The sequence below is a fragment of the Rhipicephalus sanguineus genome, chromosome 7 (assembly GCF_013339695.2).
Source record: "Rhipicephalus sanguineus isolate Rsan-2018 chromosome 7, BIME_Rsan_1.4, whole genome shotgun sequence".
Taxonomy (NCBI): domain Eukaryota; kingdom Metazoa; phylum Arthropoda; class Arachnida; order Ixodida; family Ixodidae; genus Rhipicephalus; species Rhipicephalus sanguineus.
In genome coordinates, this window is record NC_051182.1 from 58,097,427 (window position 1) to 58,122,082 (window position 24,656).

Sequence of the window (24,656 nt, forward strand, 5' to 3'; positions counted from 1 at the left end):
TCGAAGCCACCTCTACTTTATGCATGGGGTTGGCTGCCGGCACACCCGTGCGGGCTTCAGCAGTGCTTTTAGTGGCCGCCTCCATAGCCAGTGCGCACTCTACGCTCTCTGAATCGTGAGTTGCCGTCCTCAGTGAACAACACTCGCTGCATATCCTCTCTTAAGAAACCGCCCACGAAGCGATCCCAGAGGGATTCGTCTAACGAGATTCCAAAATCACAGGTTCGTGCTAGCTTCCGTAGCTCGGCAACGTAATCAGAAATGGACTCGCCTTCGACTTGCTGCCTCCTGTGGAACTTCGCTTGCTCGCCGATGACCGAAGGTTTCGGCGACAGATGGTCCCCCAGGGTCATCTTCAGTACCTCGAAGCTCTTCGTTGAAGGCAGCTCCGGGGCGACCAGTGATTTCAGAATACTGTAGGTTCTGGGACCCATTATGTTCAGGAATGCATGTACTCTGTCACCTTCGGGAACACGGTTGACGATTAGAAACGATGGTAGCCGCTCTTCGTACGACGCCCAGTCATTCGTGGAAACGTCGAATGGTTCCATCTGGCCCAGTTGAGCAGTAAACTGCGTCGAACCTGCACTGGCTTCTTCGTTCGTGATTTCAGTCAGCGAAAAAAAATGCAGCACTCTTCAATCGCCGATCCTGAACTGAGGCTGAAAGCGAAGCTTCCATAGAAGCCCATACGTTCAAAAAATGGCGCCTCATCAGCTGCTCATGGGGCTCACCGCCATCTGTGTGAGGAGGGAACGCTTCCGGCGGAAAAAAATAAAGCGGATGTGATGCAATATCCGGTAAAAAGTGACGTCATTTTGTTGTCACTAGCGCAAAATTTGACATCAAAATATTTTTCTTGGGCCCCTTATCGCTAAGGACTCGCGCTACGGCGAGCCGGCAACCCCTTGGCGAGTTCACTGAAGCCATAGCGCTGATAAGACAGAGACCACAGAAATAGGACAGGACGTGCACGTCCTGTCCTCTTTCTGTGGTCCCTGTCTTATCAGCGTTATGGCTTCAATGAACGTAACAAACCAACTAGCTCAAAAGTCTGTCCCCTTGGCGAGTGCGCTTCAAGCCAACGCTAGCTAAACTAATATCGACCTGTGAATAAACAGCGGTGTTTAAGTATACCGCCGTTCAATTCGCCTTGGCTTTAGCAAAAAACCTTAGTCTTGGAGCTTTTATTCTGCGTTGGTGTCACCTTCTATAGGGTAGGCAGCAGGCAGCGAAGCGAAGTAGGCAGCAGCGTACCTCTCATGTTTGCAGCGTTGCTTATTTGCTTCGCACATGTGCAGGGGACTTAAAGAGCGCATTGCATGTGTGCTTGAGTTCTAATGAGAAGAAATGACTCCTGGTCACGACAAAATAATGATATTTCAGTTTTATTCAATGGTCACGATAACGCAATTTTATCACATCCTACACAATGCGCAACACCTACACTTTGCGCAACAAATGTCGTAATAAGTACAAAATGTGCGTACACTACATATGCCCTATGTTGTCTTAGGTTCCGATAAATTAACCTTACGTGTAACGTATCAAGACATGCGAATTGTAGCGCGACAGATAACTTGGCGATCTGTTCACCGATAGCAGGAAATAAAGTAGGCACTGCGTGTTCACGAAGGAAACCGGGCAGCAGGAATACTGATCCATGAAAATCCAGCAAGCACACTACTTTGAACCGTTGCCCCGGTGTCTTATCTAAAAGAGAAGGCTCGCCAGGCATACGCGTGTTGCTATTGCAATCTTGGAACACCACATCGTTTCCGCGAGTACCGAGGAAAGCGTTCGGCGTCAAATGTTAGCCGCGTCCTGCCGTTGCCCGTTCAACACCGCAGCCAACACGTTCACCAAAGATGAAACGCACCTCGCAACTTCGAGAACACCAAAATCGAATTCTCACCACAACAATTCCATAACGCATGCAAGTGCGAAACACCAGAACACGTGAAGGGGCGTGTCGTTGCAGACGAGTTTACGAGCGCGCCTTTCGATGCACCGCAAGGGCTGCACTGAATAACATGACGTGCGCCTCTCTTCAGGGGGCGCTAAGAAAAAGGTTTTTCGTAATAATTAAACACTATCCTACATCCTTGGCACATTGCTCCTACATAATATTGTTCAGGAAATAAATGTAACTTGTAAAACATAAAGATTGCTTCGCCCTTGAATAAAACTTGGTTTTTCGGTATTAGTGTTTGTTCCCTCCAAACATAGTCGCGCTTCAATCGCAGCACCCGTAATTCTCCTTGCTGGTGTTGTTGGCAATAGGTTCTGAAACGCTTTTCGCCCGAAGCGAAAAGCGGTTGGATCGACCTTGGGCTGAATGCCAAGAACGCTTGCCTTCCTTGACGCTGTGCAACTCATCAAGATCCCATTTTCGTCCCCAAGTGTTACGTTTTGCAACAGACATGCCGAAAGGACCAGACAAGTTCCGGGTGAACGACGTTTATTGACCCATGCTTGTGGGTTCGTGGCTCGGGCAAGAAAGAGCACCGATAGCAAGCGGCACTCTGCTTTTAACACCTAGTGGCGCATGCGCACTTCGCAGAGTGCGTTTATCAATGGCGCACCAGCCAACACAACAGTCGAGACGGACGTCGATCACACGCGGCATTGGCATCGCAGGCTGCTGCTGCTGCTGCTGCTGCTGCTGCTGCTGCTGCTGCTGCTGCTGCTGCCGATTCTGGTTGCCCGCTTGGTGATTGAATTGGGCATTATTGTTTTTGCATTCGCGACTCGACACAGATTCGAGGGAACCAAGCACTTCTTACGATTGTAAGAAGTGCTTGGTTCACTCGGATCTGTCTTGGGGGTTTTGTGAAAATGTTTCAATCAAATCCGTTAAAATTGGGCGCTCTCTGCTTGGAGCACCTTTGCACAAGGGTACACGCTGCAGAAGCCTTGAGAGCGCACTGAGGCAGGTCACTAAGCAAAAGCCGCAGAAGGATACTTTACGGCAAAAATGTATCATGCCCAGCGAAGATTCATACAATTCTTGACGAAAGCACTTTCGAATCGTCAAATAGCACGCAAGATAAATTTTAATTCAGAAGAATCCCAACGATATATTCTAAATAACTGTATGCTTTCTAAACAGCTGCAAAGCCAAGAACAGTGTGTAGGTTCCTGCCGTGATGAATTCCATCGTTCCTGAAAACAACCACGAGCTCAATTAAGCTGCTTGTACGTCACTAAAGCCGAGGTTCTTGGGCCACCGAGCGACGAAAATTATACATCAATCGTAATATTGTGTCGCTTCAAAAACGTGCAGGAAATATATGGCCCACTGATTTCAGCTGCAGGTCCTATGACATTTGTTTTCATTCGCGACATCTATAATGGCCTGGACTGCTTTATTCACCTGAATGAATTTATGGAAGTATAGATAATAATTAGTTTCCTCTTCCTTGATGAAGAAATTCCTGAATACATTAATGTCCTAACAAACATTTTTTGGCAGAACCCAAGCGTTAATGTATAGAATGTGATTAGTTTTAGGAAATTTCCACCTTCCCAGTAAAACGCAGAACGGTTCCCTTTGACACCTCAATTAAGATCCTCACGAAGTAGACGTATCTGTTATGAAGAAACGTGAATATCAAGAATCCTGATAGAATATAGCGTTTCTTGTTAAAGAACAAAAATTAGGACAAAACTAGGCTTCAATTTTTTTCCGAAGTCGCCATTGCCAGCATTTTTTACCCTCACTGTGAGTGAGGAAGCGCACTCTTTCGAGGCTGACTGCGCACAAATTGAAATTCATAATTTCATCTTCCATTATCGACACTATCTCAAATTACATCTGTGCTCTAGACGCAAGTCATCAGTGTACAGAAAAGTATTGTTCAATTTGTAGCTATCATTGAACGGAAGTGATCGTTCTCTGTTACCTAAAGATCATATTACGAAGTGGGATCAATTCACAATACTCAGCCAAGACCACATTGCTCGCAGGCTCTCTCAAAATGCAGGTCACATTGATGCCGATGTCTGGAGAGTTTGAAGTTTGTGAGTCCCGAGCTGTTGTGGCTAAAGGACGCATCCGCATGGCCCAGGAAGGCGAGACGGTACTGCTCAAGGAACCTCCAGGCACCTCAGGGGAGACCATTGCTTACGATATGGGCTCTGCCGACGTCTACAAAGAACTCAGGCTCCGCGGATACGAGTTCTATGGAGCCTTCCGGGGTGTCCTGAAGGGTAACTCGAAAAGTAAGGCGAACAGTTAGTGAGAACGCCAAATTTCAGGCAAACCTTTGTATATTGGTCGAATGCTAGAAAATTTAGCATTCGTACCGTTGCAGCACTAATTGCACGAGATATTTGGAGACACGTTAGGTTATGACGCACGTACGCTATAACATTTGTTTCATTAACTTAACCAAGTGTGCTAGAGAAAAACTCAAGTCGGTTAAGGCTAACGCTGCTCAAAATTTCACCTTTTTGTGCACTAGACCAAGAACGAACCTTCACCGCAATCGTGAAGAAACTCATTGGCGCATAGTCCTACGGGCATGAGTCGACAAAAAAATTTGGAGCTCACTCAGACTCACCCACGAAATATATTTTGCGCTTAGGCTCACTGGGACTCACACTCACAAAAATTTGTCTCAGCCGAACTCACTCGGACTCAAACTCACCAGGACTCACTGAGACTCAATGTTACGGCTCAAACTGAGCCTGAGTGAGTGGACTCATGAGTCAGTTTGCGGACCTACGCGCACAGGCGTTCCGAATAGTAATGGTATAAGCCATCAAGTAAATCCAATCTATCAGAGAAGTGCGAGCTTGTCAGTGCTAAGTCTTCAAACTCCAAGTATGAGTTGAAGACTCAAACATTTTTCGAAATTGAACCAGCTTCGCACTAGTTGTGCCAAGCCCGAAGGAAGTGCGGTGCTGGGGGGCCTTCGTTGTTTATCTCTATTTTCTCTTCTCCTCTTCTTCTCTTTCTCTCTTTCACTCTTTTTTTCTATCTTGTTTTGTCTCTATTTTTATTTATTTCTTTCCCTCTCTACTATATGTTTCTCGCTCGTTTTATCTCTCTTTTTCTTCCTCCTTTTTTCTTGCTCTCTCTCTCAATTTCTTTTTCTCTCTTTCGTTGATTCTCTAACTTTCTCTCTTTTTTCTCTCTTTCTCGCTGTCTTTTTTTTTCTCTATTTTTGTGTCTGCTTCAGTATATCTCTTTCTCTAGATTTCTCTCTTTCTCTGTCTTTCTAGCTCTTCTTTTCTATCTCCTCCTCCCCTTTCCTCTCGCCGCACTCGTTCCCTCGCCCATCAGAGTTATTGCTTCCCATGCCGTACAAATTGGAGTATGTGTTCTAAGAGCGAAGCATAAGATAAAGAATAGGAAGAAGAGAGCGAAGAGAGCGCGAACCGGTTGATGACGATAATAACTTTTTCGCGATTAATGGAGTTTGTTCGAGCTTAAAAAACCCCGCTGTTAATCGTTCTCTTTTTGCTGGACGAATGTATGGTGCTACATGTTTCATTAAATACACTTTATGCAAGCATATCAGTTTCACTGTTACCGTCAGGTCATGTTCTGGTTTTAACCATTACGTAAATGAGTTTTCCTGGAAAATCAGACTTCGCATATACCTGTAGTGACTGTACATTTCTGAGCGTTCGTGTATAGATTGAGAAATATGAAGAATCATCCCGGTACCTGAAGTAGTTTACTTGCGCTGTTCATCAGCCATGTACATGCAAACGCATCTGTAAAATGAAAGTTCAGCCTAATAGCGAGGTAAAGAACCAAACGAGAGGCTTCACCTCAGCACTGCACTAAATCAAATGGATGGAAGCGCTTTCACTGTCGCGAAAATATTGGGCCATGGGGCTGCCCATCACAGTTCCGAAAGGCAACGAAAGCGCTGTTGCGTTTTCTCAAGAACACGGAACTGCTTCCCCGTTTGTGATGTCAAACGCCGAACTCTTACGTTGGCTGAAAGAGTGACCTTTCTCTCCTCCTCTCTAACTTTCCTTCCCCCTCCCCCCTTCCCCAGTGCAGGGTAGCCTACCGGGCTCAGCCCTGGTTAACCTCCCGCCTTTCTTTTATTCTTATTCTCTCTCTCTTTTAATGATGTACTCGGAAAAATCTGGCTTGCAAGTGTGTTATATACGCTCCTTATTGCTCTCATTTGGACAAACTCAGTCTTGAATTCTTTCAGTGCTCACTGTAACGCAGTGTTTTTAGCACATATGTCAACCTTGTCAGCATATTCTAAGTCCTTGCTGAGCGCTCATTTGTTGCATGTGCTTCATTTGTGCGTTGCTGCTATTCAGAACCTTGCACCAGGCTGAAATGGAAGAACAACTGGGTGACCTTCCTGGATGCACTCATGCACTTCGGTTCCATCTGGAATCCACAAAGGACATTTGAATTGCCTGTCACTATACAGTCGTGTCGTATTGACCCCAAGGTGCAGGCAGACATGACAGAGGCTGTTGGAGAAAAGGGTAAGTTCGAGCTTATCACAGTGAAATTGATTATATGAATATGCATGTGCACGTTAATTCAGGGGCACCTATGATTATCTCCTTGGTATTAAAGGGACACTAAAGAGAAACATTGAATAGGTTTAGATCAATAAATCGGGCTAAGAACACTAATGTCGTTGATTTCGCCGTCATTGGCTTATAAAAATCAAGTTCAAAGTTTCGTTTTTAGGTTTCCTGCTGAATTCTCTCGGCATGACGTCACAGATCGGAAAGTGCTTATATTTCGTATTTTGGCGCCATTGGCTAAACAAAATTACCCTAAACTTGTTATGTTAAGTCTATGGCCCCCTCTGAGGACAATATACTTCATTTTTGCCAATTAGGAACTACGTAGTCTCTAGTAGGCGCCGTTAAAAGTTGTGACGTCACGGCGAATGGTGCGGAAGCTTCAAGGTGTCGTCGCCGCCCACTTTTTGTTTTTGCGCGTTTTCTCACTAAGCGTCTTCTTGCAGCAAGCGTGGTGTTTTTGGTATCGTGAAAGAGTACTTAAATAGTATGAGAAAAATCGTTTTGCGCTTTTGTGTCCTTTTAATAAATTATCTTTGTTATATAACGGTGTGAATTATAATTCTCACCATATTCTGAACATCTATATCTACCACAGCCTAAGCGGAAGTCTAGTGTACGGTGTCTTTGAGTGTAAAAGCGTTTACAAGCAATCTCTCCATCCGGGCTATCTTTATTCCATACCGAAATGTACAAAAATGCATCAGTGGACGACTGATAAAAGGAAGCTGGACAAGGACATGTGCTTTGCCCGCCCGGTTTTTATCTGTCCATCGCTCGTTATCACATTATTTTTATATGCATCTGATGACTTTTTCTATATCTTAGTCTCAACCACTAGTTTTCATAGACAACTATTGCGGTCATGCAGTCCAAAAAGTGGACGTGCATAGCTAGAATGTACGAGAATAATAATTTGGTACGTCAAAAATTCACGCAGATTTTTCTATAGTCTGTGACCAGGAGTTTGCGCAAGAGCTGTGTTTTAAACTGTCCTTTCACTTCCCTCCAATAAAAAAATTTTAAGACTTAACGCGATCGATTTACTCGAGGTACAAAGAAATATCTGTCCTTTAGGAACGTATTGTTTTCTGCCAGTCAGTTAAGTGGATAACAAGTAGACATAAAGTAATAAATGTGCATTATGTGGGCGCTATCAGTTCGCGAATGGTTTTTAAAGCGCACAGGTGAGTACGCGGGATTGTCCCTTTGATTAGACGCTTTGAATTTCACGTGTGCAGGTGTGGACGCCGTCTATTGCCCGTATCTCAACATGCGCCGTGCTGCAGGCGTCGAAGTAGAAGGCCTAAAACTTGTCAGCGTACCGCGGCGGCCTATCCAGCAGGTTCCAGTCTTGGAAGAGTACTGCTTCGTGCCTTACCAGGACAATGAAGTCGCAAGACGGGAACGGGAGAACATGGTGCGAGAATACGCTGACATTTGTCGTGGCATCATGCTGCGCACCCTCCAACCTTGTGAAGAATACGAGAAATTCAGCCGAATAATCAAGGGAGGCCGTGAGCTGCCAGATGAACTTTTGGATCGGCACGCTAAGAATACTGCATCAAACTCTGGCTTGTTAGAGCTACTCCTCAACATGCGTAACCAAGTCAATGGATCTGCGACACTGGCTGAAAATGTTAAATCAGCTATATTGACCTCGAGAAAAGTTCTTGAGCAGGACTTACTTAACACTAGCATCCTAGCAGGTGACCCCTTGAGATACCTGCTTGACATAGTGGTGGAAAATACAAGCTTCAAAAAACTCCATGTGCTAGAGGTGGCGGTCGACGAAAATGTCACACTCATGACTCCATGGGTGTGCGCTTTACTATCCTTGCACGATGCCTATCGAAAGACAGCGTACACCATCACTCACCCAAATCCAGACATCCTTTCTTCTGACCAAGTCCCCAAAGGCGCAGCAGTGCTTGCTCGGGACCGTTCTCTCTCGGGAGAAAAGTTGCCCGAGACTGACTTGGTGTTAGCTTCCTGCGGCATTATGACCAGTTCTGATGATCTGTTTCCATTGGCTAAAGAAATGTACTCCCATTGCAAGGCAGAAGGTTTCGTTCTCGTTTCCCACCGGACAACATTGACAGCGGCCGAAGTAGTTCTATCGAAAGTCAGCGGAGTTCCTTTTCAAGTTTATTCAGAAGATGCAACAAGAGCAATGTTCAAAGCTTGCGGATTTCGGCTAGTGGGACTGAAATCCAACAACCTCTTCGTGCTGCTATTGTTTAAGAAAGTGACATTATCCATCGATGTCTCAAGGTCGGCGGTTATCAAGGTGCAGAACAGCAGCTTCAACTGGGTTGAGATGCTGAAGGAGAAGGTTGCTGAATGTGTCCACAAACCAACCAGAGAGAACATCTGGCTGCTCGGCGAAGATGCCGGTATCAATGGCATCCTGGGTTTAACAAATTGTCTTCTACAGGAGACTGGCGGACGTCTCATAAGGTACGTGCCTGCATGCGATATCGCACTCCCTTGGCCTCGCTGGTGCTCTCTTATAGAAAAGAAATGCACTGCAAATCTATCAAGAGTGCCGTGAACGTCTGTAAACAAACTGTTGGGCTATTGGCTTAGGTATGACGGAATGTGGCAACGCACGTCGGTCAAGGACCCCACAAAATATTTAAAAAAGCTCATACGCTTCTATGTGTCTGTTCTACTTTGTCCTTCTTTCGATATGCTGTGGCACCTTCCATCACTATTTTCCTGACGCACTTCAGGATATTGACCACGTTACAATGTAGACTTAGGAGCTGTCTGATGTCACCAGTTTTTTTCCCTTGGAAGGCCACTCCCATGTGTGGAAACTTGTGCAAAGATGCCTGAAAAAAGTCACACTTTGACCGCCAGGGCGAAGCAATGAACAGGATAGCAGCGAATTAGAATAATATAAGAAGTAAGGCTAGCAGCTGACTCCTTCAGGCTCCGAACTCGCGTAATTTTACAAAAACGCTAGCGTAAAAGAATACGGCCGCTCCAGGAAGTGCAGCGGTTTATTATTTCTCACCTGAACGTTTCGTACATGGTGAGAGCGCAGCATATACAATGGCAGAAACCGTCTGGTGATGTCTGTAGAGATAGCACTCGCGATCACGGCCTTTTCACCAACTTTCCTAGTCACTGCCTGTGCGACGGAACTCCCCCACACTCGCCCCTTCATCCTCCTTCGCCCGAGGAAGCCGCGATAAAGCCGCATCCTCTTTCTTCCGCGACTTGCGTTTTGATTTGTGAGGTAAACGTTTTTGTCGGTAGCTATCATGCGTTCCTCGTGCAGCATAAGTTCCACATACCATCCACATAGATGCGAAAATTTGTATCTTCCCATCTGCATTGTGATATTCTCGAATGCATTATCTAAAGATTGTATCATTCTAATGAATGTGTTATGTACGCATTCACAGATGATATTGTCGATATGGTAGAAGTCTGCTTTTGTTTCGAAGAAAGAAAAATAAATTGGGAAGAACTAACATGCAGGATGTCATGGCGGCATCCGCGAATAAGCACAATTTCACGCCGCACGATAGATCTCTCCTGTACCCGGTAGAATACCAGCAGGAAGGCCCATATAGCAATTCCCCGACTGCGCTGTACAGCTCCACTTGGACATCTCAACTCATACGCTCCAACCACCAATTCTACGCCAAACCGTCCATCAATGGAAAACTTTGCTGTTTTGCGTAAACACTCGCGACCAGCTCGGCCGCGGCTCACGGGGTCCTGTACTTAGGACTACAACCGAGCCCAGGACTGGTCGAATGACCCTGTGGTTTCTCTTTAATTTAATGATTGTTTCACTTACTCACGGAGCCAATCACTCCCTAGCACTTTTCTTACACTAGTTCTTTTCGCGCATTGGCACCTATTCGCACAGTGTGGAAACCCACGCTATAGGGGTCACATCCGCGATCCCTTCATGTACAGTAACTTAGAGCCTTTGTCATCAGGCCATTACGGCACACCTAAAATGGGAGCACATATGCAGCATTGTAGGTACTTTCCCACTAATAGTTCTTTTGCGAGTGCACACTGGGACAAACGAATGAAAAGTCACAGGCTGCGTTATGCATTCGCCTATGACGGCTCCCAGCCATTTGTTCTTGTAACGCTTCTCATCCCCCTCCCCACGAAAGCTTTTTGCACCTAACGTGGAGTTACACTGCTTCAGGAATCGAAGGCACTGCAAATTTTCTGCACCTGACGTGATTTTGCTAAGCCTCTGGAATAGGGCCACCTTTGACCATCCTTGAATGTCATGTGATGACGTAATCATGTGAATTCACGTTATGTGACGTCACAGTGACGTCATGAGAACGCCAGAAATTGTTGCGATCTGTGAGGCCATCATGACGTCATCACATGATGATGCTTTTTGCAACGTTCGTGTTGACGCTCACGCCGCCGAATAAACCACCACCGATGGCCACTTCTTACGTTTGATGAGGCAACTAAGGCTGTCGCCTTAATTAGCGCGCACGTTCTAATAGCCATGGAGACTATATAGGGAGATTCGCCACTTGATGTGTCGTTTTCCAACCCGAAGCAAACACCTTGCATTCGGGAGAAACGTGCAAGCTATATCAACCACGTGTGCTAAGCGTGGCTCGTTCGTACGTTGGAACTTACAGTGAAATGCGCGAAGACGACACAAGAAACAGTCGAACACGAACACGTACTTAAGCACGAAGCTGAATAAAGAAGCTTAAAATACACCAGGCAGACACTCACGCATGACTAATTGACAAAGGCAGCGAGCTTTAGGCAAGGAGGCGTCGGATAAAGAGCTAGGAATACCTTTTCTATCAGTGCTCTGAAGCTCCTCTTTTATCGAGTAGCCAAGTGTGAATACGCGCCAGGTATATACCGTCTTTTTGTTTGCGAAATAGTCAGGGACCCCGCGCTGAGTTCTCGTGTTTTTCACTTTACTCGTCCCGTTTTCACGCACTGAACCAAGTTTATGTGACCATCTGTTTCTACCGTTTTACGCAGGTGTGTATTCGATGCCACCACGAATGGTGGGAACAAGGTAGTCGACTTCAGCCCGAGCAACCCTGCGTACAAGGATATCATCGAGAACGACTTAGTGATGAACGTCTACCGCGACGGACAGTGGGGATGCTTTCGGTACCGTAGCATTGATTCGTGTAAGTTGCCTAGCTCCCTGTTTTACATAATGGTTTACATGCCAAGAATGATGACGGTAAACTTAGCTCATGCCAATTTGGTGTTCTAAGTCACAGATTCTGATATATCTGTTCTACCACAGTACTGAAGTACTATTAATTATCACACCATTTCGTCCAATCAAGTGTTGCTGCCCCTACAACAGCTACCGATTCACGTTACACTTGTTCTCTTTGGAGAAGATGACAATCCTGTTAACGGGACTACGGTGACGTCAGCATGGGAAGACTCCATGTTCTACTAGGGTCTTTTAGAATCACTGCGTTTTCATTTTCCTCGCACTCTGTCAGGGCTTGACCCTATTAAAGATTTAGTTTCCAACTTCACTTTTACTACTGCTAGTTTCATTTATGCCCATATTAGGAAACTACACACTCCCATGTTTCATTTTACGGAACCACTGCCAATATGGTCGGAAAGATGTTGTCTTGACTGATCAATACACATCCTGCAGATTGATCAAGCTAGAACAAATCGACTTTAGGTAATGAAGCACGGACTCTTTCGCAAAACTTCGTGTTCACAAGGTACATTGAGCAATTCACATGCTGCATAGGACACAAGTGCGACGGTCAGAAACACGTCCCAGAAGCACTAGTATCTGGGGCGTGTTTCTGACCGTCGACAGAGCAGTATTTCAGCACAATGTTTTTCGTTATGTACTAATCCGCAGTGTGGTACATTCTTCAGGGCAAGTGTAGTTGAAGACGTTTCTTCATAAGTTCGCAATGTCAGCGTTATATTTTGCACAATTCAATAACTCATCAGCATTCATTCGGAAATCTGTTTACCTCGATCGTCACTTGAAGAACGATGTTTAATACTTTGGGTTCGTCAAGCATGTTCTACACGGTTTCCTTGCTAATAAATACTTCAATTTCATTGAACGCAATTTTCGACAACCGGTACTCCCTGTGTTAACATTTGTCCTCAGCGAGATACTAAAGTTGTATATTAACCAAGAAATTCAAACAATGTCGTGTAATGCATATTGTAATGAGTGGACGGCTTTAAGCCGTCCACTCGTTAAGCATTTCAGATGCTGTGACGCCTGGCGCGATGCTGCGCTTCGGCCACGCAATATTACAGATGTTGACGTGACTATTCTCCCGACACGACACCAACATTGACGAAGCTTGAAACTGGTTCCGTGTTTTTTAGAAGCAGTTCAAAGTACTGGTGTGGCAAGGTGGTAGAATACTTTACTCCCAGAGAGTATGCCTCAGTTCAATTTTGGCTGGATCCGTTGCCTTTATCCTTCACAACCATCGAGAATTCTCACTCACGAACACCGCTGACAACCACAACGCATCCTTTGCGACGCGGGTTCTTTTATGCCACCGTATTAAATGAAACATCTAATCCTATTTTTGCTATAGACATATATGCTGTTCAATAACGCAAGGGCCAGTTGTAGCCAAAAAGAGGAAAACGTATAAAAAACAATTGGATATAGCGAAACTACCCTGGCTAATATGGCCGACCCGCCATTCTTTTTATGTTTTCTCTTTGTAGAAAATATTCGTTACGTACAAGAGTCGAAGCCCAAAGGCCTAATTTTCATTAGTTAACATTATAAACAAAATACCATGCAAGTACGCATTCAGATCATATAAGTAATACAGAAAGTTATTATTATTTCTTTGTTAGAATTGACAATGTCAAACGTGGTGAAATTGTTACTGGATGCAATAAAACCAATTCGCATCAGTTTATTTTTTATTTATTGACAAAAAACGGTACGCATATCCTCATCATAAAACAGCGCACACACATGAACACTAAAGAAGAATAGAAAGAGCGGACGACACGAGTGCTGAATTTCAACTAAATTTTTTAAGGCACGTACATGGTACTAGTCTTGTTGAAATTATTTGCCCCACTGAAATTCTAAATTACTTTCAAACTGTTAAGGCTCGCTGTTAGAAGATTAAAGCGAGATTGCAAACGTCTGTTTTACTGCAGTGTTCACTACGTTCGCAATAAACTATCTTGTTTTTTTATTGAATAATGCTTTACTTATATTTCTGGACAAGAAATGGTCAGTCAAAAATAGATACTACACTAAGCACCTTGACGAGGTGGCTCTAGCAGCCACGGTTCCGTGCACTCCTCGCTGGCATGGACTACTCGATTGGTCTTATCGCTCAGTTGTGGAAGCTTCGAAAGAATTAGTCGAAAATGTGTAATGTGCCAAGCTCAGCAAACATCGGGGCTTCTCCTGCTTCTCCAATTCATAGCAGATGGAGAGGCAAAGACTGCCACACAGTTCGCCTATCTTCACTTCAAGACACGCGGAGACTTGTCAAGCTTGCAATGGTACGAGTCGCCGTTGCGCTACATCTCACCCTCTCAGAAGACAACCATCGGGGAACTGATGTGTGACGTGTACTACGCCACTGTTAACATCCGTGACGTCATGATTGCCACTGGTAAAGTCAACCAGGATGACTCCCTAGGTAAGTGTCTGGTAACTATGGCGCACCTATGAGCCTGCTGCAGTACCCCGGTGAGGTTGCAAATGATGCTGATGGTCATGGTCCATACTGATTTGCTCATCAAAACGGAACCGTGAGATTTAAGAAGTAAAACAATGTGCTGCCCAAAAAAAGACACGGACAAGAAGAGAACGAGGACAGGCGTAGACTCGCGACTGGGCGACTAGTTTTTATTCAGAAAAAAACGCAGTGCCTGGCCCATCCACATACAATAATAAAGCCGTGACAAATGAACAATATATCCTGCTTCTCATGATCTCGAAGGCATTCTGACTCTTTATACTAAATGCGAAGCATTCCTAAGCGAACCAAAGGCATCTTGACCTTTTCCATCTATCTATATGTATCTCGACGCCTACGTCTGTATCCTCTGGTGGTCTTCTTGTTAACTTGGTATATAGGAAAATTGGCATAGAAAGATATGAGTGTACGAAGAATAAGACTCAAAGATTGTGACATGAGTGAAGTGACTTGTCTGTCATGTGCGTCTAGAAGCTCTTTCGAGCAATCACGTGTGGCACTACGCGCATACACCACAGCATGTGTGCGTGTGCCATAAGTGGGGCTATAAAATGCCAGACACCGACCAAAAGGAAAAAGACAGCTTCACAAACTTAACGTCGCGATTGCAGGTTAAACAGCGGAGCTGACGGCGCCATATTCCCATTTCATTGTTTGGCTTTGCTCTAATGTAATTTGGCCAGCGTCTGCCTACACGAAATTACTGCATTCCTATCCAAAGCCACGGATCAATTCTCATAACACATGTAACGTACAGCTCCTCCATGTTGTGATTCAGGCGCGCACAATTCACGAATTCCACTAGCATATTGCGCAAGTGGAATCCTGGGAAAGACTGAGTATGCCGAATGAAGCACTTCTGTGTTTGCACTTCTCTGCGTGCCCTTTCATCTATCTATCTATCTATCTATCTATCTATCTATCTATCTATCTATCTATCTATCTATCTATCTATCTATCTATCTATCTATCTATCTATCTATCTATCTATCTATCTATCTCTGTCTGTCTGTCTGTCTGTCTGTCTGTCTGTCTGTCTGTCTGTCTGTCTATCTATCTATCTATCTATCTATCTATCTATCTATCTATCTATCTATCTATCTATCTATCTATCTATCACTGGGCAACTGGTTTTTATTCAGAAAAAAACGCAGTACCTGGCCCATCCACATACAATATTAAAGCTGTGACAAATGAACAATATATCCTGCTTCTCATGATCTTGGAGGCATTTTGACTCTTTATACTAAATGCGAAGCATTCCTAAGCGAACCAAAGGCATCTTGACCGTTTCCATCTATCTATATGTATCTCGACGCCTACGTCTGTATCCTCTGGTGGTCTTCTTGTTAACTTGGTATATACGAAAATTGGCATAGAAAGATATGAGTGTACGAAGAATAAGACTCATAGATTGTGACATGAGTGAAGTGTCTTGTCTGTCATGTGCGTCTAGAAGCTCTTTCAAGCAATCACGTGTGGCACTACGCGCATACACCACAGCATGCGTGTGTGTGCCATAAGTGAGGCTATAAAATGACAGACAGCGACCAAAAGGAAAAAGACAGCTTCACAAACTTAACGTCGCGATTGCAGGTTAAACAGCGGAGCTGACGGCGCCATATTCTCATTTCATTGTTTGGCTTTGCTCTAATGTAATTTGGCCAGCGTCTGCCTACACGAAATTACTGCATTCCTATCCGAAGCCACGGATCAATTCTCATAACACATGTAACGTACAGCTCCTCCATGTTGTGATTCAGGTGCGCACAATTCACGAATTCCACTAGCATATTGCGCAAGTGGAATCCTGGGAAAGACTGAGTATGCCGAATGAAGCACTTCTGTGTTTGCACTTCTCTGCGTGCCCTTTCATCTATCTATCTATCTATCTATCTATCTATCTATCTATCTATCTATCTATCTATCTATCTATCTATCTATCTATCTATCTATCTATCTATCTATCTATCTATCTATCTATCTATCTATCTATCGACACTGGCCATCGCCGAACATTCTAGTTATAGACAGCTTCTTCATTTTTCATGGGACCGTAGTTGAGTAGTGGGGCTTGCCCAATTTTTGTGGCACATACGTGCGACGATTTTCGAATGATAATGGCCCCAACAACGCAGGTTTAACCTCGGCCTTAAGCAGCTCTGCTGTTAAAACTAAACAGGATTAAAATACGTTTCGCCTTCGCGACTGAAGCCTTGTTCGCTTTAAGGGGGTGAAAGCAAGTTACAAATGCTAATGTATTTTTGAGCACATGACGTAAGCTGCGCGTGTGCGACAGAGGAGGGTTCCGTCACTTCGAATGAGCATTTGCCGTATTTTTTGTTTCGAGATACAGCCACGACTTCAAGGTTTTTTTTTTTTTTGGCCGATCATTCTTGAGTTTTCCTATTCAATCTTGAAAGAAGGAAGGACATTTTCATGGTTGGTTTCTTTGTTTAACACAACCTTAATGAAAGCCAGCAGATAAAGAAGCCGAGGAAGGTATAGGGAACTTTAATAGTACTGTTTAAGTGTTTAAGTAAATTAGACGAGAAGACAACTTGCTGCCAGCAGAGACAGAAATTGCAACCCCCGGATCTTGTTGCTCCTTGTCTCGATGTGCTCGGTGAGGGCATTCGAAACTGCTCACTGCTTATCGACACCGCTGTGATGCTGCCTCTGTTTCTGTCCAAAGTTGCACTACTCACCGATGTATGCATAGTCGCAATCCGCGCAGGGTGTTTCCTAGACTACTCCAGGAAACGACTCTCTAGGAAGCCCGTCCTTACGGCCCACGAGTGTGCGCCACCACTTAAACACAGTCACGTGTGCGACGTCAACGTCATAACTGCACATAACACGATAAAAGGCTTCGCTTATCGCTACTGCTTATCACTGCAACCGCACTGCTAGCATAAGAACCACGAAAGCCACCCTTTCCTTTCTATCTCTAACAGCGCATAGCAATTTTTGCTCGTGGAACTTATATTATAAAATATACTGCCGCAACGTTCTTCGCAACGCATTTGTTATAACCGCAATACATGTCCGATCGCATTGATCACCACTACATGGCAGGTATTCCGTTTCGTAAAGCCAGAACATTTTCCGAATATTTTCTATTACGCGCGCAGCAATGGAGTGGATTCACCTTGCTTCCAGCTGAAGTGGCATCAATAGGTGACAGTGAATGTTTTCCCAGGGGCAGTAACCATCATTGTACATGTAGCAGCCGGTTGGAACTTTTTCACTGTTTCATTTTACTCAGTAATCATTGTAGCCATAGTAGCCATTATCTGAAAAATGCAAAACCACGCGGCACGGTTTATTTTCTCGAATATTTCCCACACTTCACATACCACATTTCTTCAGTCGCGAGCTAACCTCCCTAACACTGTACTTTACCGAAAAACTGCCTGCAGTGCTCTATTCCAGAAGTCATTTCATGCATAGCCTCATTCGTGCAACAGTTTGCTAGCAGCCATTCCCACCCTTCCCACGATTTATCTTCATTCTTTGTTCGAACATCAAAAGACTCGAGTGGCTTTCGTGCTTCATCAGGGGTTCGTGAGAACTCTCTTCAACTTAAACGCATGCTTTACAGACTAACATTTTATTAGGCGAAATGTAAAATGTACACTCGGACCTCTCATGTAAAGCACCTCCGGGGGCCTCCGAAATATCATATATATATATACAAGTAAGTGGTTGTAGGGTGCCCTAGATTTCTTCATTTTAATTTTTCCTCACAGTACATGGTTACAGTTTTCGTTTGTGTTTTACTCTCTCCTGGCTATAATTCCCTTGGCCTTACAAATAAATAGGTAAGAAAGTAAATTACAAAATAAATAAGCAATTAGTAAGTCATTTCAAGCGACTTATTCACGGCTTCAAGATCAAGCATAGCGGCAAAAAATTGCGCTATTATTTCTACGTTTTTTCTGAAATAAAATGGCCAAAATGTTGATAAAAACACAGAATTGATTCATAAAGCCGCCTCTTTCTATATGGCTTGAAATTTCGCGTGAAATAACCAGCATGCCAGCTTCGTCGACTACAAGTTTGAGTGATTGCTCCTTTGTGAGTATACCCAATTGTGATCCTGTCGTGGCATCGCATGCCTAGGCCATGTATCTATTAACGTTTACAAAGAAATGAAATGCCTGACCAGCATCTTTTTCGTAGACCTATACGTGTGCCGGATTGACAAGTGGTGCTACCATACCTACCATTACGCATACCATACCGTACCTACCATTAGCTATGTTTTCTTGCTTTCTTTTCCAACACAGTGCCGCTTTTCTGTTGACATTCGGCGTTTTTCCTTTCTTATTCTCTTATCTTGCGTTCGTTTCGCGCACCCTGATCCTTCTAAATCATTTTAGACGCTTTCCACTCATTCCTGTGCATAACTTCTCTTTGCGACTTTTGTGGACTAGTGCCTGGGAAATAGCCGATACAATGAGGTTTTGGATGAATTGAACCTCCTGTGGAATTAATGTGCCTTCATTGAACTTCATTTTTGCAGTCTACACATACATATATTCACTTTGCAGGAGGCACCACCGTGTTCGACGAGTCGTTAGACGTGCCGCTTTACGCGAGCCTCGTCAAAACTAATTTTTCTTTGCTCGAAACAAACATAACCGCAACCGCACACTATTTCTAGCCTGAGACTTGATTTTATGTATGCAAAAACAGAAACATTTACGTCAGGATAAATGCGTATCTAGTTACACTTTAATTGAGGCTACTTAAAATCAAACACATAAAGCAGCGAACTATGACGTTGTTTTTGTTTCGGTAGAATATCAAGAACACTGAAGTATGTAAAATTGACGCATTTACAGACAGGTTTTCGTACTTCGCGTTTGGAAGAGGTAACGTAGCGGCAGCCCGAAAAAACATCAGTGGGCTGTAGTAACGCGTCTAGAGAATATTGGGTGCATATGGGATGAAATACAAATTGCGAGACGTTTGAGAGAAGGCAAGAGATAGATATCCATGGAGATCCAAAACAAAGGAGAAGTTCAGGTGAAGATAAAGGCTTGCAGTGACGGGAAAATTGTCACACATGTAATGTTGCTGCAGCAAAGGGTTCGACACGTGGACTTGTCTTCGTCAAGACATCAACGTTGGTGGCAGCGTGGTGCACTGCAAGGCAGTAAGATGCGTCATGGTTGCTGCCTTGACAAAGGCCAATCCACTTGGGCAAACGTTGACTGCAGCAGCCGTACATCTTTGACAATTTTTGCATCATATCCGTAAGGAGCCCTCCGTCCTGCGGTGGTCCCCGAATGAGTTTCATCGATCACTTCTAAACCAAGTATACCCCTGCAATGCCAACGCCATCTTTGTCAACACTTTTTAACTTCAGCGTTGAGGCTCTGTCACTCTCAAATCTTGTAGTTGGGCAGGTGATGTACGTGGTTAGGCTAGGCAGCTTTAATAATTGAAGACCCAAGAAATTTGCGAGCCGCCAGGGCGCATGTGCAGAATTCAAGCGATTCTTGAGCTATTTTGCTCGCGTTCTCTCAAAACCCACGAATCGAAAACTAGCGCGCGTCCCCAAGGCGTCTTTGGTCGCCAGCCAGACGACGCAGACGCAGCGCGGACCCCGACGTAGTATGCCCCGTATCTCGGATAATCTTATTTCACCAAATTTGGCGCCCCGTGCGTTTTACCTTACCCCGCCTGCGTTCGACCCAACTCTCAAACTCTCTGCTTCTCCGAACACAAGAGCAGCCTGCCCAACGCAGCTGGGGGACCCAGTGTCTTGGGCCCCCAATTCAAAAACTCTCCATTATCTTCCTAGGCACGGAGTTCTCGGGTCGTGACCCAAAGGGACGGCGTGTCATGGGAATGGTCGGTGGCAAGTCTATTGCAACCGTGCTCGTTGCTGACCCTGTCATGCTGTGGGAAGTTCCCGAATTATGGACCCTGAAGGAGGCCGCCACAGTTCCCGTTGCCTACTCGACTGCGTACTACGCACTAGTGGTACAGGGCGACATGCAATCCGAAGAGTCAATCCTGGTGCACTGTGGCGGTGGAGGTGTCGGGCAGGCTGCCATAGCCTTGGCCCTTTCCATGGGATGCACCGTCTTTACCACCGTCGGTGAGTCGAGAGTGGAGACGCACATGTTGACTGCCTGGTAATAAGCTTACTGCTACACATGCCGGTAGTCACTTACATGAGTTGAGTGAGGCATTGCTACGTCCATAGCGCTGCTTTAGTATGTGTACATAAGTGTGTCACGGACAAAAAAATCTGTTGTGGCGGCAAATTAGTATTTCTATCACTATAGTCTGCTACAAGCAGGGTGAAAGTGACTTTTCTATTCACAATATTGCGTCTTAACGTTAAAAATCAACAATCAATTGCTGGTGACTCTTCGTACTACAAGTACGAAGAGTCTTGGTTCATCCCAGCTATATCGTGGTCACAATCGACTAATATCGTGCCTCCACGTGAGCTTACTCTACCAGATCTGCATGACATGTCTAATCAAGGATAGAACGTTTTTCTCCCACCGCGGCTGCGTGCGCGTGAGCCATTAGGCCGCACGTGGTTCTTTTTCCTCTACTGCCTCACCTTTCTTTCAACGCACGGAAGCAAACGTGATAACTTTGAACCACGTGGAAAAAGACTAATCATACTCATGGGTTGTTCAAGTCATTGAATATTGGGTATATCGATCATTCCATATCAAGTGGGCTTGGTGATTTTGCGAGCAATGCCAATCATGCTGAAAAAATTGTGCTATAGTATATGCGAATATGAGTAGTAGTTATTGGGGCGTTAGTTTTCGGGAAAAAAAGTTTGTGCCGCTTAGAGGACGCTTCGGGCTTTGCCCACGGAAGGGAAACTGCGTCGCGCTAAATAATTTATACAAAGTAAATGGCTGGGTTCCTTACTACAAAACATTTTTTTCTTAATCTGAAGGCGCCTATCTTTCCTTACTCTGGAAGTTGTAGTTTTATTTTCATTATTACAGCGAAAGCTGTTATGAGATCATTTCAACGGCCGTTTTTGGCGCCGTAGTTGTCCGCCGCCGCCGGTGTCCGTAAGCACTATCGCACGAAATAAGAAAAAAAAAGGTAATAAGAAAAAAATTCTAGGATGGAACGAGGATCGAACCGGGTCCTCTGCGTGGGAGCCCAGTGTTCTACCTCTGAGTCATGCCGGTGCTTGAAACTGCGTTGCAAAAGAACCCTATACAGGCTTCATGTCGCGAAGGAACCACATTAACATGTGTAATGTAGTGTGGTAGAACAGTAAAATAACAACCAGGCGTCACGCAAACGCGAATTCTGTAACCGGGCGTCACACAAAGCGAATTGCGCAACGAGTGGGTTGTTGAATGCTTCCAACCCATTACAAAGGCCTCTGCGATAATTCAACGTCATCAGCCAAAGCATCAACAAAGTACACGTAATGCCTTACAGGTGTTTAGCGAGTACCACGGTTCTCCGCTGAATGACGAAAATTGCATAGTGGCTGCTTCCCTAATTCACAAAAATTATGATGATTTATAGCGTAGAGGGTTCCTCGCAAGTACACTTCTATTGGTTGCCAAGGAAGCCCATAAGGCTCCCATGATCCATTTCCTCAGGGTCTCAATAAAGTTAGTTCCCGCTCTCTCGCTCTCTGTTCCTCCGGTTAACGTATGTTATAAAGCGTGATTGGACAGTTAAATAACGACCGCGCGTTACACGATATGAATTACGTAACTAGAGGGTCGTCTAAAGCTTCCAACCCATTACAGAGGGCTCAGTCATAATTCTTCATCGTCATCAACCGTCGCATCAACAAAATGCACATAATTCCTTACAGATGGTACCTCGCTTCTCCGCAGAATAACGAATAATGTCGTGGTGGGTGCTTCCGAAGTTCCCAAAAATTGTGATTTGTGCCTTAGTGGATATGTAGCTAATGTACTTGTATTAGTAGCCACAAGGGAGTTTATAACGGGCTCTAGAAATTCCACTCTTCCAGCTTTCGCTGTGTCTGTGCTGCGCTTTCCGCGCAGGCCTGGCGTTTTTTGGGCTCTTCTAGGCACATTCATCGTTCTGTTGCACAATTCACAAGAACGCGCATTTCCAGCACATTAATCAGACGTCTGCAATCATTTCTGTTTCAGCAGGATTGTGGCAATGTTTTCCTCTTCCATTTAATAGATCCTCTGCAGCGAAGAAGTTTGGCCTTCGCATGTGTCCGCATACAATTTCTAGGCACTGCATCGGTTTTCCCGGGTTCTTTTCAGTAATAAACGTCTAATAGACATATTGCAATAAATATGTTCACACTGTCTCTATAGAGCTTTTGTTCTAGAAGCTGCTGTAGAAGTTTCGCCCGTCAATATAGCACGCAATGTATTTACATAAGCAACAGCTTCTCAAGTACACCCTAAAGCCTCCCCACATGTACGTACACACGGCACTGCGGAAACATGTGCAACTTCACTGAAGATTTGTAGCAACGTTCCCAAAACGTGCCCCTAAAAAGAAAGAAAATTCTGTCTGTTTAGACTACTTCAGGAAAAGCAACCGATTTCACACAGGCTAACTATAATACGTAGTTACGCGGAGAAAATAGGAAGGCTCGCCTGAAATTCGTAGCAGTCTATGGTACGATTAGCTAAGCATGTGTCGTGCAAATATTCGAATTCGTCATTCGAATGCACTGACATGCTTTGAGTTTAGAGACTCAAAACTTTTTTTCGTTATCAAACCGTTTTCTGTCGCAATCACTCCTTTGAGTTAATTTACGTTTTTGCTTGAAGATTTGTTCAAACGCCAAATGCATACTCCTATATTAGGGAAATCGAGAGGACACGCAATCGACGCTTTTCCGCACCTCTGAGTGATCAGTCATGGCGGTAAATAACAGTTATAAAAAGGGACACTAAAGAGAAACAATGAATTGGTTTATATTGATAAAGTGTGCTCGGAGAACTCCTGTGTAGCTTATTTCACCACCATAGGTTTATTATTAGAGGAGAAAACCAAGTTCAAAGTGTCCTTTTTAAATTTCGCGCCGAACTTTGTAATTCATGACGTAAAAGATTTCAAAGAGCATTTAACGTATTTTAGCGCCACTGGCTCGACGAAATTTCCACAAACTCGTTATGTCAAGTCTCTGGCCCCCTCAGAGGACAACGTAGTTCGATTTAACCGATTAAGAACTACGCAAGCCAAAGCAGGCGCCATCAAAAATATGTGACGTCACGTCAAATGGTGCGGGAAGTCCAAGGTGGCGCCGCCACCTGTATTTTCCTTTTGCGCGTTTTCTCGCTTATTAACGTCTCCTCGCAGCAAGCGTAGTGTTTTTGGTATCGTGGAAGACTACTATACTAATTCGAGAAAAATCGTTTTGCTCTTTAGTGTCCCTTTAAAATATTTAGGCCATTTTGATTTTGATGCATTCATTCCGTCTTATGTATTAGGTGTGATGACTAATTTAACTATTACATACCAGTTCACCTCCTAGTTGTGATTCAATACGTAACAGTTGCTCTGAGCGCTTCAGCCCACAGTTTTAGTATATTAAGCAAGATTTCCCAGCTATCTCTAGACACATCTAGTCTTCATACAGACTAGAAGATTGGGAAGGTGGTTCCGCTCCACATGTCCGGCATTAAAACTTAACCCCTTTATTACCGCCCCATTTCACGTACTGCAAACCGTTTGAACATGTAATTTTGAAATCAATTCGTATCTTTATAGAAGTTATTGCGCTTTTCTCGCCTTTTAAAAATGGGCTCGGTAAAGATGATCCATCTCAAGTTCCGCTCGTTATCGGTCACTCACATGTTGCACCACGTTCATCATAATGAATTTTGCGCTGTCTCAATTGTTCTTAGCTTTTCGATTTCATTCGGCAAGTTGTGCCATGGGCAGCTACTTTATAATCTAAGTTTCTATAACCATAACCATATTCTTCTTAAGTGATCTGAATGCTTCCCTCTTAACAGACTGCAGTTTCTTATTGGAAATGGTCATAACTTTTCATGTGCTGACGTTCATTCCGGCGTCCCACAGGCCCCATCCTTGAACCATTCTACTCTTAATTTGCATTGATGGCCTTACTTTCGCTTTTTCCTCAGAAATCTTTGTTTCGGTGGCAAATGTGCAATCTGTTGTGATGTTAACGTTATCCCATTCGGTATAGATGTGGCATCGAGCAGTTTGGAAATGTGAATATGGAACAAAATGTAAAAAATACAAAGTTGTACGTCTCATCCAACACACCAAAAATCCATCTATGTATCTCTTAGACAAGATTCCAAGAGAACACATTCAAAAATAGTTGGATAATTGCATATAACGTCTTTGAACTGGCCAGTGGACCCGCCGTGATGGTCTAGTGGTTATGGTGCTCGACTGTTGACCTGAGGGCCGTGGGGTCCATTCCCGGCC

General features: G+C 44.4%; 1 protein-coding gene across 1 annotated transcript in view; it reads left to right on the forward strand.

The window, feature by feature from the left end:
- Positions 1–24,656, forward strand: part of LOC119398707 (fatty acid synthase-like) — a 116,377-nt gene that overhangs the window by 57,459 nt on the left and 34,262 nt on the right. The window contains exons 13-19 of the mRNA XM_049417398.1: positions 3,970–4,224; positions 6,298–6,471; positions 7,761–8,979; positions 11,524–11,678; positions 13,959–14,181; positions 18,139–18,158; positions 20,047–20,352. Coding sequence (XP_049273355.1) covers positions 3,970–4,224; positions 6,298–6,471; positions 7,761–8,979; positions 11,524–11,678; positions 13,959–14,181; positions 18,139–18,158; positions 20,047–20,352 — 2,352 coding nt within the window. The remainder of the gene's footprint in view (positions 1–3,969; positions 4,225–6,297; positions 6,472–7,760; positions 8,980–11,523; positions 11,679–13,958; positions 14,182–18,138; positions 18,159–20,046; positions 20,353–24,656) is intronic.